At 44.5% G+C, this 15,290-nt stretch overlaps 2 protein-coding genes across 4 annotated transcripts in view; one reads left to right on the forward strand and one right to left on the reverse strand.

The window, feature by feature from the left end:
• Window positions 1–2,309: 2,309 nt before the first annotated feature.
• Window positions 2,310–9,122, reverse strand: AAMDC (adipogenesis associated Mth938 domain containing). 3 transcript variants are annotated; one of them, XM_015852512.2, is made up of 5 exons: window positions 9,027–9,122; window positions 8,146–8,233; window positions 7,152–7,302; window positions 4,012–4,107; window positions 2,310–3,294 (listed from the first exon to the last, which is right to left on the reverse strand). In XM_015852512.2, exons 3-5 carry the CDS (start codon window positions 7,281–7,283, stop codon window positions 3,154–3,156), a joined length of 369 nt encoding a protein of 122 aa, XP_015707998.1. In that variant the 5' UTR covers window positions 7,284–7,302; window positions 8,146–8,233; window positions 9,027–9,122; the 3' UTR covers window positions 2,310–3,153. The 3 variants fall into 3 exon arrangements, with proteins under 3 accessions (XP_015707998.1, XP_032298171.1, XP_032298172.1); XM_032442280.1 differs by lacking the exon at window positions 9,027–9,122 and adding an exon at window positions 8,934–9,004; XM_032442281.1 differs by lacking the exon at window positions 8,146–8,233 and having other exon boundaries at window positions 9,027–9,071.
• A 240-nt stretch (window positions 9,123–9,362) lies between these two features.
• The window catches only part of RSF1 (remodeling and spacing factor 1), a 51,331-nt gene continuing 45,403 nt past the window's right edge, over window positions 9,363–15,290 (forward strand). The window contains exon 1 of the mRNA XM_015852508.1: window positions 9,363–9,568. Coding sequence (XP_015707994.1) covers window positions 9,373–9,568 — 196 coding nt within the window. The 5' untranslated portion in view covers window positions 9,363–9,372. The remainder of the gene's footprint in view (window positions 9,569–15,290) is intronic.

A 15,290-nucleotide genomic window follows, 5' to 3' on the forward strand; every position in this document is an offset into this window, starting at 1 on the left:
GTGCATTGGCATCTATTTTCTTAGCAAAAATAATTCTGTTGTGCTGGTGTAGGAAATGAATCTCCAAGTGGAACTGCAGGCTGCATCCTGACATGTGCCCTGTACAGCTATGCTGGAGTTATTTATATATATATATATATATATATATATATATATATATATATATATATATATATATATATAAAGAAATCCGTACTTAACCTTAGTTAAACATGGCCTAGCTTTGTATGCTTTAATGGGAGCTTCATTACCAGGTCACTTAAGTCCACTGGAATTAATTAGGTCAATTCCATAGAACTTAGAAAGTAAATTATCAGTTATCAGGAATGCTTAATACATCTTTGCATTAAGAATAGAGCTGGTGGTTTGGGGTATCAACTCAGATGCAGCGTGGCTTTCATAGAATCATACTTTCATGTATCTTAATTATGTGCTGTTATAACTGCACACTGCAAAGAGTGCAAAAAAAGATCACCCCAAAGAAAGAAGAGTGGGACATGCATTCAGATATGACCATATGGGCCTCTTCTTGGGTTCCAGAGCAGGGAGATGGGTTTCCTCTGGTGTTCTCAAATCTTTTGACAAAGTCAGAGATAGAATCACCATTTTTATCTCATGTGCTTGTTTAGTCCCTGCAGCAGGTGCTGCATTGGGGTTAGCCTGCAGTTCACTCTTGCAGTATTACTGAAGCCTCATGCTCAAGTCTGAAGGCTTGTTAATGCTGCTCATGATGCGTTTGGTTTGTTGGAGCCTTTTTATGGCCTGTATCTCTCTGCTGCCAGCTCAGGCATGCTGCTCCACACAGATAAGGGCTGTGGATGGTAGAACAGCTGGGTGGAAGCTCACTGGCTGCCAGCCCAGCCCTGCTCTGTGTAACAAGGGTGCTGGGGTGGGAGATTGCTTTCTGGGGGAAGCAGAGAAGCAATGGAAGAAGCCCTGCCCTATATAAAGCATGTTCCCATGATTTGGGCAATGAGATTGTATGAATTGTCTAACGAATGACTGATGGCTCTAACTGAAAGCAGAGACGTAATAGAGCATTTTGAGCTTGGGTTGAATTTTGATGAATCAGTCCCAGCTGTTTACACTGTGCACCGAGGAGGAAAGGGGGCTTTGGGTAAGCAGAGCAGCCCAAGCAGAGCCGACTTGTGTGGCGACAAAGCTGACTCAGAAAGCAGTGACAGAAGGTAAAGCTGGAGAAGACCAGCAGCAGGTTATCTCCTGGAAATTTGGTACTGACAGCAGTGAGACTTCATAATTTACCCTGAAATAGGGGAACCACAACTTAGCAGTTTCCCTTCCTCTGCAGGCTGCAGCACCCTGTGATAGAAGTGGAATCTTCTGTCTCCTACTGGTTACCAAATGGAAGGAATAATGAAGAGGCTGCAGCACAAAGCTGGGCAGGACACACCTCTAAGAGTCACCTGGCAGTGCAAAGCAGGCTGTGCTGCTCCGTGGAAGAACACAATGTGTAGCAGCAGTACAGGAGCCTGTCTTTCTCCTGTGTCTTTCTCCTCCTTCTGAAAGGGGCTCCATCCAAAAAGTCTATTTCAGTACCACATGAAAGTAGAAAACAACAAACAAAACCTGAAGGGAAAAGATAAGGTGTTCTCCAAGAAGAAAAACAGCATTGAAGAAACGGGAATTATCCCCTTAATGAAAGCCTCTTCCTGTTCAAGGCCCAGAAGATGATGAAATAACACAAATATCAAACTGTGATCAAGAAGCAGCTGCTTTCCACTATCAGCTAACAGTAATGAATACAGGTCTGCACACAGTGCAGAGGCAGAGGTGGTTTCTGGCATTCTCATGAGGCTGCAGGTTTCTGGGCCTCGGTTATTCAGGAAAATATCACAATGTTTGCAAAGAGATGCAGCTGAAAAGGCAGTTCTTGCTGGTTCAGGTCAGGGTTGTGCCTCAAATATGGCCACGCTATTAGAAAGTACTGCTGCAATTAGGAGATGGCAAGATAAAACGTACAAGCACAGAGCTTTCCTTTGCTTTTATGCCACACTGTGTTTTTATCAGATAAAATGATTACTAGAACAAATAGTAAGAGAGTGGAGTCATTTGTAAAGGGTTATTCTTGGGGCTTGGGAAAGCAATCTACTTCTCACACCCATCCGAGCTTCTCTGCTGCCCCCTGGACAGCTCCGAGTGCCTCAGGGCTTTTCTCAGCATCTCTGTTCTTTTGCTAATAGGCTCAGACTTGATCTGCGCCAATGAAGAACTGAGCGAGTCTGGTGGAAGAGAAAGGAACCTACAATAAGTAACTTGTAATGTTAATAGAAGTAGGCAAAACAAAAGGAGAACAGCAACTGGAAGAACTTTTAATTTCTTCAGTGTAACACACTTGTCACGTTTAAATCAGCAGCTACTGCTGGGTAAGAATTCTATCTCCATCCCCAGCTTGCTAGTAGCAACCTAGACTGGTTTCCTACAAGCAGTTCTGTGTCAGATCTTCCTGATCATTTTAAGCAGGTAGGGACTTTCATTTTAATCAGGTACTTTCACATAGAAACATATTCCACAACTCAATTTCAATGAATGATAAAAATGGTTAAGGCACAGCTTCTGTTCACTCCCTCTAGGCAGCTTTTTGTATGCCCTGCGTAAAGCAGAGTGTTAGGTTATACCCTGAGTGAGTTCACCAGCAGGAGGCAGAGCTGTTGCTCTGGGTCTCCCTTATGTTTTATTTCTTTATTAAACTCATTTATAAAGTGATCCTTCGACGCCACTTCATACTTATCACTTGACTGTCATCATCAGATATTTTATGGCTACGCTGCAGTAGCTAATAATGTAATTCTGCACCGTTTCCTAATCAAAGCATTCACAACTTAGTGTCTTAATTTAGCCAAAAATTAACCAGAGTTCATTAATTTAGCCAAAAAGTAACCAGAATGCAGACAGTCTTCAGAGGAAGATTAGCTCAATCCCAAGCAACGTATGCAAATCGTTCTGCAGTTTAAAGATTTCATTAACAGCACTCTGTTTAAACCCTGAACTCATAAGCTGCCCTTGCATTTTAGCTTTGCAGCACACATTAATGCATTGGCACGCACCTCCCCACTGTGCTGAGTGTAATTTGATGCAGCCAAGGCATGCCCAGCGCTTGGCTGAGGTCAGGGCAGGCTGCAGAGCGGCAGTGCTTCAGCACGTTGAGTGGAAGACTCCCCCCACTTTGACACCCTGAGCAGCCAGGGCATTGTACTCTAACACTGCCTTCTCCGTCTGCAACACCAACACATCAATCCCATTTTTCTTAAGATAATCCACAGTAGATGGAGGAACCTGAGAAGAGGAAAGGAAAAAGCAGCCATTAGGTAATTCTCCCCTCTGCAGCATGAGGCTGATGGCATTTCTTAGTACTGATGCCATCTGCTTGTAGGTCCACATAAGTTATTGGTAGTAGACAAACTGATAATGTATTGTTAAGATTGACACCATTTTTTCTTTTCAATAAAGCCAGTGTAAGCAAACTTCCCATTCTTCCTGAATGCAGTTTAAAGTGCAGCTTCTTATAAGGAGGGGACAGAATTTGAGCTGAAGGTAATTAATAGAAATTAATAGAAACCTGAAGAATTGTTTCTCCTGAAGGGAAGCTCAGCCCTTCTCAGCCTTCTGGACCTGGCTAACCTGCTGCAAGGACAACAGCCAACATCAGTGACAAAAAGGCCTTAATTATCGGGGTATTTACAGCAGGCTAAAGCCAGTTCACAACCTGTTCTAAGAGCAGGGACTAATGACATTGTTAAAAAAAAAGCTCCTTGCTTAAATTGCTTCTGCAGCAGAATGTAAGTCTATTTTCTGTTTGACACCAAGACAGAGGAGTTCAAATGCTGCTTCTTTCAGGAAGAGAATCACTCCTGGCAGCAGTTCAGTCCAGTTAATTCAGCAACCCCAAGTTCTTTGCTTTTAGTAAAGCATCGTGGATTTTTAACCCATCCTCCGGAAGAGGAAGACAAACAAGCAGCTCTAGTTTAGGTTTATTGGGGAACAAAAACCTACCTGCAGAGCCTCGCTCATGCCACGGCCAATGACAAGAGTTTTAACACCCTTCTTGACAACTTCTTCAAGGTCAGCTGGCTGCACTCCTGGAGAATGCTAAGTGCGAGGGAAAGAAAGACATAGTCCATGTACAGACAGCACCAGCCAGGAAGGCTACTCTGTGTTTAGATCAGTCCTTAGATTAGCAGGATAAAGGAGCAATCCCAAGGTGTAAACCAGCTCCTGTGTGCACACTAACAGTGGCAATTTTAAAAGGTATTTTACCCTCAGATGAAGGATGACAGTAAATCAATGGTTGGCAATAAAGATGTTTTTCTTAAGTAGTTAAAAATGAAATGATACATGGTACGGACCTACAACATAACATCTATGTCTAACAACCAGCATTTTATCAGCATTAACGCTGAGATCAATAAAACACAATGCACTGCTGTTTGTTTTCAAAGTGAACAGAACCTGTTTTTAATACAGACTGTGGCAAGCTCAAGTTTACTCACTTTAATTACAACTAAAATGATTAAATTCCTTTCTTGTTTACTTTGTAAATCTCATTTACTGAAGAGGACTGAATGCCGCTTGGCTTCATTGACTTCAGATCTTCAATTTCTGTTCTATTCTTAATTTTGAGAAAGAAACTCTGAAACCAAACTCTTTCTAAAGAAAGAAAAATGATCTGTAACAGCACTTTGATTGCACTTTCACTATAGTACTAATACACTTCCAGCATGCAAATCCAGAAATAGACACGTGATATGAAATGATATCATTATTATGTCACACTAACTCTCCCCTTAGCTTCAATTTTAATGTATTCTGTATCTTCTTAAATAGGATTCTTAAGTATTTTCTGAGAAGACTGAGTCTGTTTTCTCCCATTAAGTGGGTAATGCCATAGCAGACTTCTGCCAAACATTATTTGAATGGAGATGCCCATAAATCTTTATCCCCTATCCTATACTATCCTATACTCACCACTACATGATTTCAATGAATTAACATCAAGATGTCTGGAATTTCAGCAAGAGATGAGTCGCTTTTCTGGTTCTCCAAGCTGCATTCTCTTTAAGTGCATTGAGATTTGATATCCATACCTAAACTGCCACTTCAGCTGCAGAGTTTTATCAGGTCAAATCATTACACGTACGCGTTTACAACAGAATAGGTAATGATTTCCCTTTAGGGTTTTTAAGGTAGACTCAAAGTTTAGACAAAACAGGGATAGTTGACTGCAATTAGATTGCTGGGGAAGGTTTGCTATCACACAGTAAGTACTGCTGAGCCATGAAAGCCATGGAACAAAAGGATTTGAGCTTCCTACACAAGGCACTCTGATCAGAGGGCTTCCCCCAGTATGAAAATTGATCATTAGAGAAAACATGTAACATGATGGAATAACTGTGTCACTGCAGGTAATTCCTGTGCCAGCAGGAGGGAAGGAGAGAGGGCAGAATTTCTTGCCTGTTTTGCTCCCTGGTCTTCTTGTCAGGACTGTTTTTCTCCCATTAGCAGATGGCACTGAAACACAGCCAGTCAGGGAGGCTGCCTTTTATCCCCAAGGGTTAAGGTCATATGAGCTATTTATTAGTGCTTAGTTACAGAATCTCGCACAGCAAGTTGTACAGTTCTTCCTGATGAAACAATTGCCTAACAGGCATTGGTTTGATAGCAGAGAAGGAAAGGATTTACTTCTAGCTGGAGTGGAGGACATGAGGAACACTGCCCTCTTACCAAACACAGGGAGCAGCTCCACCTAGCCCCAGGTAAAACATACCCAGCAAATGCAGACGCACTGCAGTCTACCATGAGGAAATGTGCAGAAAATGAATCCAGTGAATTCTGTTTCCAGTAAAGATCGAATTAAATCCTTTGTAATTTTTCTAGACTCAGAGCTGCAGCCTTGAAAAACATCATTCCAGCTCTGTATTTGTTGCTTGCTATTCAGTTTTAAACTGAATCGCCAAACTCTGTGGCTGCCATAGCTGTAAGAGTGATGGAACTGTCCTCGGGAAGAAGCTTTACAAGTGGCCTCTATGGGAAAACTTAAAATAATGGGTTTTGATTTTTTTTTCTGCTTAATGATGATGCACAATATCCGCTTCTCTGAATAACCCAACTAGTTTATTTTCATTTAACAAGTTCAACTCTCCTGTTTCAATGGAGGATTTATCCAATAACTTCCCCAGAGTTAAAGTCGTCCCTATCACCTGACACCTTCTGTCTGATACTTTAAAAGGAAAACACACACCCCTGAATGTTAGTAGGTGGCTGTGATCTGAAACTGTTTTCAGATGGTTGGAAGGAAATAAAGATGTGATGGAAACCATCAGGAACGTTTCAGCTGCTACATTTGTTCTGTATCTCCAGCCATGTATGTATTTAAATTAAACCAGGGGAATCATTACTGTTAAAACATGGATTCCTCTTGAAAAACAAAAAAGCTACAGCATTATATACTCTTTATAGACTGAACTCCAACAGCTTAACAAATCCTATTCCCTAAAGATTACATTGGAATTCCAAAACCAAAACTAAAGTTCCATTAAAATGAATACAGCAGTGTCTAGAAGGGCCTACATGGGTACAGCTGACTCCAAGACCTGATCCGCTTGCAGGTCTTTTTTGCTTTGACCCTTGCTTAGAAAATGTGGATTAGGTTTATCTTTTTAGCCAATACAACTATCTTTGTGTAAGCCCCGATATAGGATGAACTTATCAACATTTAATTCCTAACACAGTAGTTATCACGCTACTTCTAAGTCCGAAACATCAATATTATTGCCTTACTTGTGTACATTCTGATAGCATTTACAAATAAAGCTTAAGGGATACAAAAACTGTAAGGGTACTCACTTGGTATAGGGCTATGAAGGAAAGTGTTTGTGTGGTTAAGCCACGCTCTGAGCTTTCCATGGAGAAACGAGCACATACGACACCGTATCTAAACACTTTCACTTAAAAATCAGTAAGAAGAACCTCAAAGAAAGTGATTAAACTGCATGTGTTGTTCTCTTCCAAACATGTAAGCTCAGTTCCTGTGGATTTCTGATTATTCACATAAACTCCTCTCTATCCCATAAAACAATCTTTATTTACTACTCACACAGCGTAAAGCGTGGGATGGACAGAAACAGCAAACTTACATTAGTCCCAGTTTCTCTCCAATCCCAAGTCCGACTTCCTCCCGGCCACACTTTGCAGTCCTTGTATGTTGTAGAGCAGCCTTTCACCTTCATCTGCCCCCAAGACAGCGAAGCAATTTCAGGGGAAGACATCACGGAGTTGAACCAAAGTCTGAAAAACAGATATTTAAATGCATAACATCAGGCCAACATACACAGTGCGTTAATAAAGAACTGTAAGTATGTCCTCGCATCAAGCAGCTGAGAATCATAGAATCACAAGGTTGGAAAGGACCTACAAGATCATCTAGTCCAACCGTCCTCCTACAGAAACCCACTAAACCATATTTCCTTGCTCCCTATCCAGATGCTGGACTTTCACACAACCAAAGGGGCCAAGCCTCCTCTCCTTAGACATTCCTTTCAGACACTAAGCCTCCCTATGTCATTTCTCAGGACAGATAAGCACATAAATAACATCTTCTCTCAGATCTCAGTCCTCACTGTTTCAGATTAAAGCTACCATTTCCAAACATCTTTGTTGTAGACAAGGAAAACAGCTTAGTCTTTATCCCCTCCACCATCTTTTGCTTTCCTGAAGACTTAAGGTACCCACCTCTGAGTCTTTGTTTCTCTCTTTGAGGTTAAATAAATCTCTGTTCCTCTTGGCCTTTCCATCAGTCATATTTTCTAAATCTCTGCTTATTTTCTCATTTTCCCCCTCCTGACAACCAGCAATTGGTCTGCATCTTCCTTTGAAGTGCTTCCTAAAACCAGTTAGAGCGCTCCAGCTGAGGCCTTATCAGTGCTGCTATAGAGCAACTGCTTTTTGGTATTAACCACAGTCATTTTCAGGCCAGCTATCACAGTCACAGCAGGGCAGAGACTATGCCTTGGAAAGCATCGCCTGGCTGCACTATGGGAGTTAACACCCTTTTCTCAGCCCTTCAAGGAGCCGCAGTCTGGTTGCTGGTGGGATTCTGGCACTGGATGGCAAGACACAAATCAGAGGTACCTTGGAAATGCTTTAGATTAGCACGGCTGCCAGCTGCTGCGTCACAAAGGTAATGACTTTCTAAGAGCCGAAGAGGATGGTGTGAAACCTGCATTACAAAGATAGAAAGGTTATTTCTGCAGCTGTGCTCATGGCTCACCCAGAAACCCTCAGCAGCAGATCCTTGCAGACACCCATTAAAGGAAGAGCCCTTCGGCTCTAACCTCTTCCAAAGAGGATCTTTGGACTGTCTTCCTATGCAAACAAACAGCAGCACGATGTGGCATCCATCTCAGTGCTCTGCTTCTAACACCACATGGAGGAAGAGCAGCATCACTTTGAATTCAGCACAGAGAATAACGGGGCAATTATTTCTTTGCTGCTTTGTGAATTAATACAGGTACAAGTGCTTTACTAAATAGGAAGCCAGGCACGCAGCTACAACAGGGAAGCACTATTTGCCTGGGTTAATACATTGCTCCTCACATATCTGCAATGCAACAGGTTCACACAAACATCCATTAGAACCCACAAACCAAAGGGGAAAGGCACAACAGACCATTCAGAAGCGGCAGGAGCTGACACAAACCTCAAAGCCATCAAATATGACCCGGAGAGCAAAGTATTTCTTTAACACTGATAAAGAGAACCAGAAAGGTGCAAAGAAAGGCGTCTTAAACAGGGAAAAAGAGCGAAAGGTGTGAAGAAAGACAACTTAAACGGGGAAAAAGAGCTGCTGAGACCCCACGGGAACACGAACTGAAGGGTAAGGCCTAAACTCGCATAGCTCGGCGGTCAGCCCTACTCACCCCATGTTCTCCCCTCAGCCCCTCATTGCCGCCCGTTCCCGCCCGTCCCCTCAGCTCTGTGGAGCCGTTACGACCGTTACCCGCCTCACTCACCCGCCACCCGCGCGACCCCAACCCGGCAACCACCACCACAGCCGGGAGAACGCGAAGCCCCGCCCACCTCCTCCCTCATTGGCCAGCGTCGCCTCTAGGCTCCACCCCCTCACCTCATACGCCTCCTCCCATTGGTCGCGTCACACCGAGGCCCCGCCCTCTTATAAATACCCCCTGTCGCCCCGCCTTGTTTTCATTCCCGTGCCGCACGCGGAGCCGCCCGGACTCGCTCTGGTCGCCGCCCCCCGTGTCGCGGTGTATTGTGGGATCGTGGCGGCGCGCAGCTCGGCAGCGCCCCCTCCCTCCCCGCCCCCTCCCCAGCTCCTTCTCCATCCCCGGCTCCAAGATGGCGGCGGCGGCTCCTCCGGCTCCATCGCCGCCTCCCCCTCCTCCAGCCGGCCCGTGTTGTCCGGGTTCTTGGCCTAACTTCGCCGTCGTTTGTTCATTCCTCGAACGTTACGGTGCTTTGTTGGATCTCCCCGAGTTGCCTTTCCCCGATCTGGAACGAGTCTTGCAGCCTCCACAGGAACCTGGAGATCAGGGTGAGCGGCCTGGGGGGTCCCTTCCTTCAGCTTTTCCCTCTCATTTTTCCCTTCTTTCCTTCGTCTCAGCGCTTTAGGGAAGGGGCAGGCCGCGCTGTGAGGGGCGCTGGGGTTGTGTGTATGAGGGGGGGGCCGGGGCTGTTCCCCCCCCGCCTCCTCCCAGCCCCGGGGGTGGAGCGCGATGAGGGAGAGGAGGGGCCTGGGATTCCCGGAGTGAAGCCCTGGGGGGGGCTGGGGGGGGAAGGATTGAACCTCTTTTACCCTCTCATACCCTCTCATACAGGGGTAGTTGTTGAAGGGGTTGGGGTGATGCCTTTCTGTCCCCCAACCCCTTCATTGAGGAGCTGGAAGGTGGTGGTGACCCCCCTCAGTGCTCTGCCTCCCCCCCCCCCCCCCCCCCCCCCCCCCCCCCCCCCCCCCCCCCCCCCCCCCCCCCCACCCCCCCCCCCCCCCCCCCCCCAACATCAGCTCTCTGTTATTTAAGCTTATCTTAAATAATTTTTTTTTGTTTGTTTGTTTAGGCCAATGGTTGCATTAGGTCTCTTCCCCCCCCTCTCTCTCTTCCCCACTGCCTGGGGGTTGCCGCTGTGCCCCTCCCCCCCCCCCCCCCCCCCCCCCCCAGACTGCGTCCCTTTCTACTTCTTCCCTAAACCAAAAAGAGTGGGGAGGGGTACAGGGCAGTGCCTTCTACCTCTCCCCTTCTCCCCTCCCTCTCCCCTCCTCCTCTATGTGGGGTGAGGAAAGAAAAGGGGTCTCCTCCCCGCTCTGTGTATGTGCTGGGGGGGCACACAGAAGCCTTCCCCCCCNGTGCTCCATCCTTTCCTCCCCCCCTTCCTCCTCTCACAACTGGGATGGGGGGCTCTGAGCTTCTTCCTCGCTCACCCCCATGACACCCTATGAGCTGGTAGAGGCAGAGGATGCCTTGTCTGCTCCTCCTCTGCTCTCCCTTCGGCATAGCAAGGTTTAGGATGCCAGACCCCGATCTCCCTCTGATGGCTGCAGGAAGGCCTTGGGCAGCAGCACGGGGCCTAGGAGAGTGATGCCAGCAGGGATCCAGAGGGGGAAGGTGCTTGTTGCTCTCTGCCTCGATTATTGGTTTGCTTGTTGCCTCTGCACTCTTGCCACATAGGGAGACTGCTGGGCTCACAGCGCATGCTCGGTAGGCCCCATAGAAACTTCCTGCTGCTGGAGAATCCCAGCCCAGGGCTGCTTTGGGGCCATATAGCACAGCATTCCCCCCAGATTTGACTCCTTCCCCATCATACCACCCTCATTGTAGGGGTTTGGGGATAAATGGGTGTGGGGGGAGCTTTGCCATGGAATGAGATTGCTTTTATCTGTGAGTTCACCCCAGCCAAAACGTAATACGGTTCATTTACTGCTCCTTACGCTGTCCAATACATAATGAATATGAAAAGGGAAAATGAGATCCACTAACTTCCAAAAAATAGGGTTAACTCATGGAAACACAGGCGTTTATTTTACATTTCCCTTGCGTTCCTCTACCTGTTACATTATATAAAAGGTAAATCATAGAAGTATTGTTCAAGTTTTGCTGACCTTATGAAGAAAAGCTATTGACATGCTTCAATATTTGCAATTGCATTTGCAATGAAAATATTAATGTTAAGTAATGTCTGTGAAGATAACTAAGCTCAGTGCATGGAAAAAATGTCAATTATCATGTATTTTTCTTGTGTGTGGACTGCAGAATAAAGTAATATTAAAGGTATATTATTATATCAGAGGTAGTGAGCTGTGTTCCAAGTGTATGTATTAAATCCAAATATTATGATTTCTGATGGGTTTGGTGGGGTATCAATAGAAAAACAACACAGCTCTTCTCTGCTTATTCTATTGAATGGACTTTGTGGTAGGGGGGTGAGTTATAGATGTTATGGGTGCTTTAAACTCTTTGCCTTGCTGGGAACATGGGGAAGGGATGCGGGGCCAGTAACTTCTGGCCACGGTATTTTAAGCTTTGGGACAAACAGTTGTGGAGGCTCCACTTCTCTATGTGATTCTGACATATATTAGTTCTCCAAGTGCTTTTCTCTTATGTGTTTAAGTCAGAAAGTTGCTAAGAGTTGTTTGAAAACTGAAGGAACGTTCTTCTGAGCATCCGTTGCTTCCCAGCTGTATGTAGTTTTTCTTTGGAGAACAAAAGAGGTTTGTGTTTCAGTTATATACGGTTTCACTTTGATACCAAGTGGGCAGAGCACTTACACTGAATGAAATATATGTATTGAAAAACCTTCATGAACAGCCACAAAACTTGAGAGTGTTTTTTCTTCTGAGCTTAGAATCTTGAATGGGTTTTAAATCCCAACTGATGGGCAGCATCTCCGTGGAGCTTCTATCCATGTTCATTTTGTGATGGAGGAGAGAATTGAATAGTTTGGGGTGTGTGTTGGTCAGGGCTTGTGGTTTTCTGGTGGGCAGCTGCTCCATAGCTTTGTGTTTGATTCTCTTTTAGTTCATATCTATAGATTTAATGCTGGAAGATGTCCATATAGCTTACAACCATGCACCTCAAGGAGCTCGTGTTTGAACACTGTTCATTAGTTGTATAACAGCCTTACATTTTCCTGTTAATAATGAACAAGCTCTTTGTTCTAATTCCTAAAGAAACAAGGTATAACCAGCAGGAAGGGATGCTGCGTGGATGCAGAGGTGGCATTACAGCAGCTATTTCATAGAGGACTTTGAGATTTCATTCATGCTCAGTGTTTGAACCGTGCCATATCATCTCTGCTACAGTGACAGCAGTGCTGGAGGATGAATATCTTTCCTCACTTGTTTGGCTTGCTTGGGTATTAACTATGTGGATGGAGGTGTGGTCTTGTCAAAACCAACTTAGAAGATGTGCTTTGAGATCTGGTGGGCAACGTAAATTGTGCCTGATTAGCACCATGTTAACGCGGTGTTGATTTTGCTGGTCATCATTGAGTGGTCATATGGAATGGGGTAAATGTGGAAGCAGCTTTCAGAGGGTTGTACCCCCCCCCCCCCCCCCCCATCCCCCCCACCTTACTGTGTTTTTAGATGCAAAACTAACACAGGGCATCCTATGATGCGGAGTAGTACCTTATCTCTGTTGCATCTGCTTGCTTGCAGGGGCAAAACTGCACTTTGGAGCAAATAATCACAGTAAAACAATCCTTGTTCTCATGAACATACTTAGGATGTTTTTCAAAGGGCTTAACTTGTAACAGAAGAACAGTTACCAGTTTAATATCCTCACATATATGATGAACGGACGGGAGTAAGAGCTATATCTGCATTTAGGGCTGTGTTTAAGGAACCATGATATCAAATCAGCACCTCCTTTGTGTTTGTAAATAGCTTGAGAATTGGTATAAATGTTAATTAAGCACTTAGTCTCTTGTGAATGGAAATATTAGTCGAACGTTAGCTTGCACAACAGAGATGTAATTTTACACATGACTACTCAGAAGGCTTGTTGGTTTGCCAGGTTCCCTAGTGCATGAATGGGAGAACTTCTCACTGAGGTGAATGGCTTTTCCCAAAGCGTGTTAGGCTCTGTTAGCTCCCCACTTCTTGCAGGCTCTTCTCAGCACTGTGGGCTTTCAGTTGTTCTTGATAGAAATGGTAACAATCATAGAATGGCCTGGGTTGAAAAGGACCACAGTGATCATGTCGTTCCAACCCTATGTGCAGGGTTGCCAGCTACCAGACCAAGCTGCACAAAGCCACATCCAGCCTGACCTTGAATGCCTCCAGGGATGGGGCATCCACAGGCAACCTGTTCCAGTCAACAGGTTCATCAGGGTCTTCCCAGCAATGATCAACCTAAAGGTGATCTCAAGAACAACAAGAGGTTGTCTTGAATCTCCTTAGATCCTTGACAGTCTCCTCCTGACAGAGTGAGCCAGCCTCTATGTTTGTCTCTCCGTTACCAACTGAATGTGTTGAGATTGGAGTTCGATAATAACAGCACTCTTGATGTGCTGGCTCAGATTTCAGTGGTGTAATGAGAAGTGCAATGAGATGCAAGTGGCCTGTAGTAGGTTCTTTCTAGTAAATCTCTCCTCCCCCTTTTTAGCTTTGTAATGGGAGCTGAGGTTGGAGGCAGTGGGAAACCCATGCAAGTCATTTATGGTTTCTTTAAATTCTTTAACTTATACCTGATACCACGTTGTAGAACTCAAAGTATGTTTTCTTTGGAGCTACCACACTTCAGATCAATAAGTTTTATAAGCTGCTTTATTTTTCTATGTCTTCTAGACCCTCACATCTTTTTCTAATTTTCTAAGGACATGGAGCTGAAGCTCTTTATTTCAGTGGATTATATCAGTTTTCCTGTTGTCATCCCAATACCTTTGGAAAGCTTAAGGGTTCTTACCATCCTCTGAAGAAATTAACAATTAATGATGATGTATATGGCTGTTGATTACCTGTATGGGAGGATCATACCTGGTGCTCTGTGGCTGTTTAATGCAGCAAACAAAAGCCAACAAGACCTGATGACAAGGAGTCTGACAGACTTACAAGCTCAAGAGCAGGGATGTTCATTGTGAAGAAGAAAACATGTTGTTCCATTGGTGTGATTGATTGTTTCTATTTGCTTTTAATAGTTGAGACCAAGCCTGTTTGTACAGTGCTGATCAGAAGTTATGAGGTTCAGTGTGACTTCAGGTCAGTCATGACAGATTGCATAGCCTTCAGAATCCATGGTAAACTGTTTAGTGTTAAAAGGAGAAAAGAAACATGGTATGGAAGTAGTCAAATTGCTAATTGAGTGACTAATATTGTGCTTAAAACTTTATGTCTGGCTTCAATGCAGAAAGATTTATTCATATACTGTCCTCTCATGTAGAGGGCGAAGTTCTGGCATCTACTGTTGCTGATGTTCATTCTGCTGGGTGGGAGGAGTTTGTTCACACATCAGGTAGTGCTGGATATTCATCATCACACGTGTTAATTGTGGGTAGAACAATATCTTAGGGTTGCTGTTGCTGTAAGGATCTGTCAAGTAGTCAGAAGTTACTCTTATCAGCTTTGTGGAGCTCTGCTTGTACCTTATCATGCCCTATATGAACAATACATGTAATTGCTACTTTAAATCAGTTAGCTATAATGTAAACACAGGTCAAACTTGCATGCAGTAGGAACTAAGAATAATTGTTCTCTATTACCTATTATATAATAAACTTTTCTTATCTACATTTCAGTCATTTTGGGGTTAGCATGACTTCATTAACATGTCTACCAACATGCACTTTTAATTTCTTCCTTTATGAATTAAGTTTATCCTGGTTGCTTTGTAACAGACTATGGATGCCTGTCATTGTTTTAACTACTCCTGTTCTGCTAGTTGTCCATGGGAATTGTCCTATCATTACTGTAGATTGATCTGGCACATCATCTCACCTCGAACTTCAGCTGGGAGCACCACTGTGAGTTCTAGCTGGGCTCCATGTTTCTCCAGATCCCATATGGAAGATGGGCAAGCACAGTACTTGTGGGTAAATCACAGAATGACCTGGGTTGGAAGGGATCTCAAGGATCATGTAGTTCCAACCTCCCCTGCCTAGCAGGGCCACCAAACATACACATTTACTAGATCAGGTTGCCCAGGGCCCCGTCCAACCTGGTCTTGAACACCTCCAAGGACGGGGCATCCACATTGCTTCCAATTGCTCATTGGAAGGGCACAAAATACCACACTGAATGAATAAAAAGAGCTCAGAGCACTGAT

This window comes from Coturnix japonica, chromosome 1, assembly GCF_001577835.2.
Source record: "Coturnix japonica isolate 7356 chromosome 1, Coturnix japonica 2.1, whole genome shotgun sequence".
In the NCBI taxonomy this organism is placed as follows: Eukaryota; Metazoa; Chordata; class Aves; order Galliformes; family Phasianidae; genus Coturnix; species Coturnix japonica.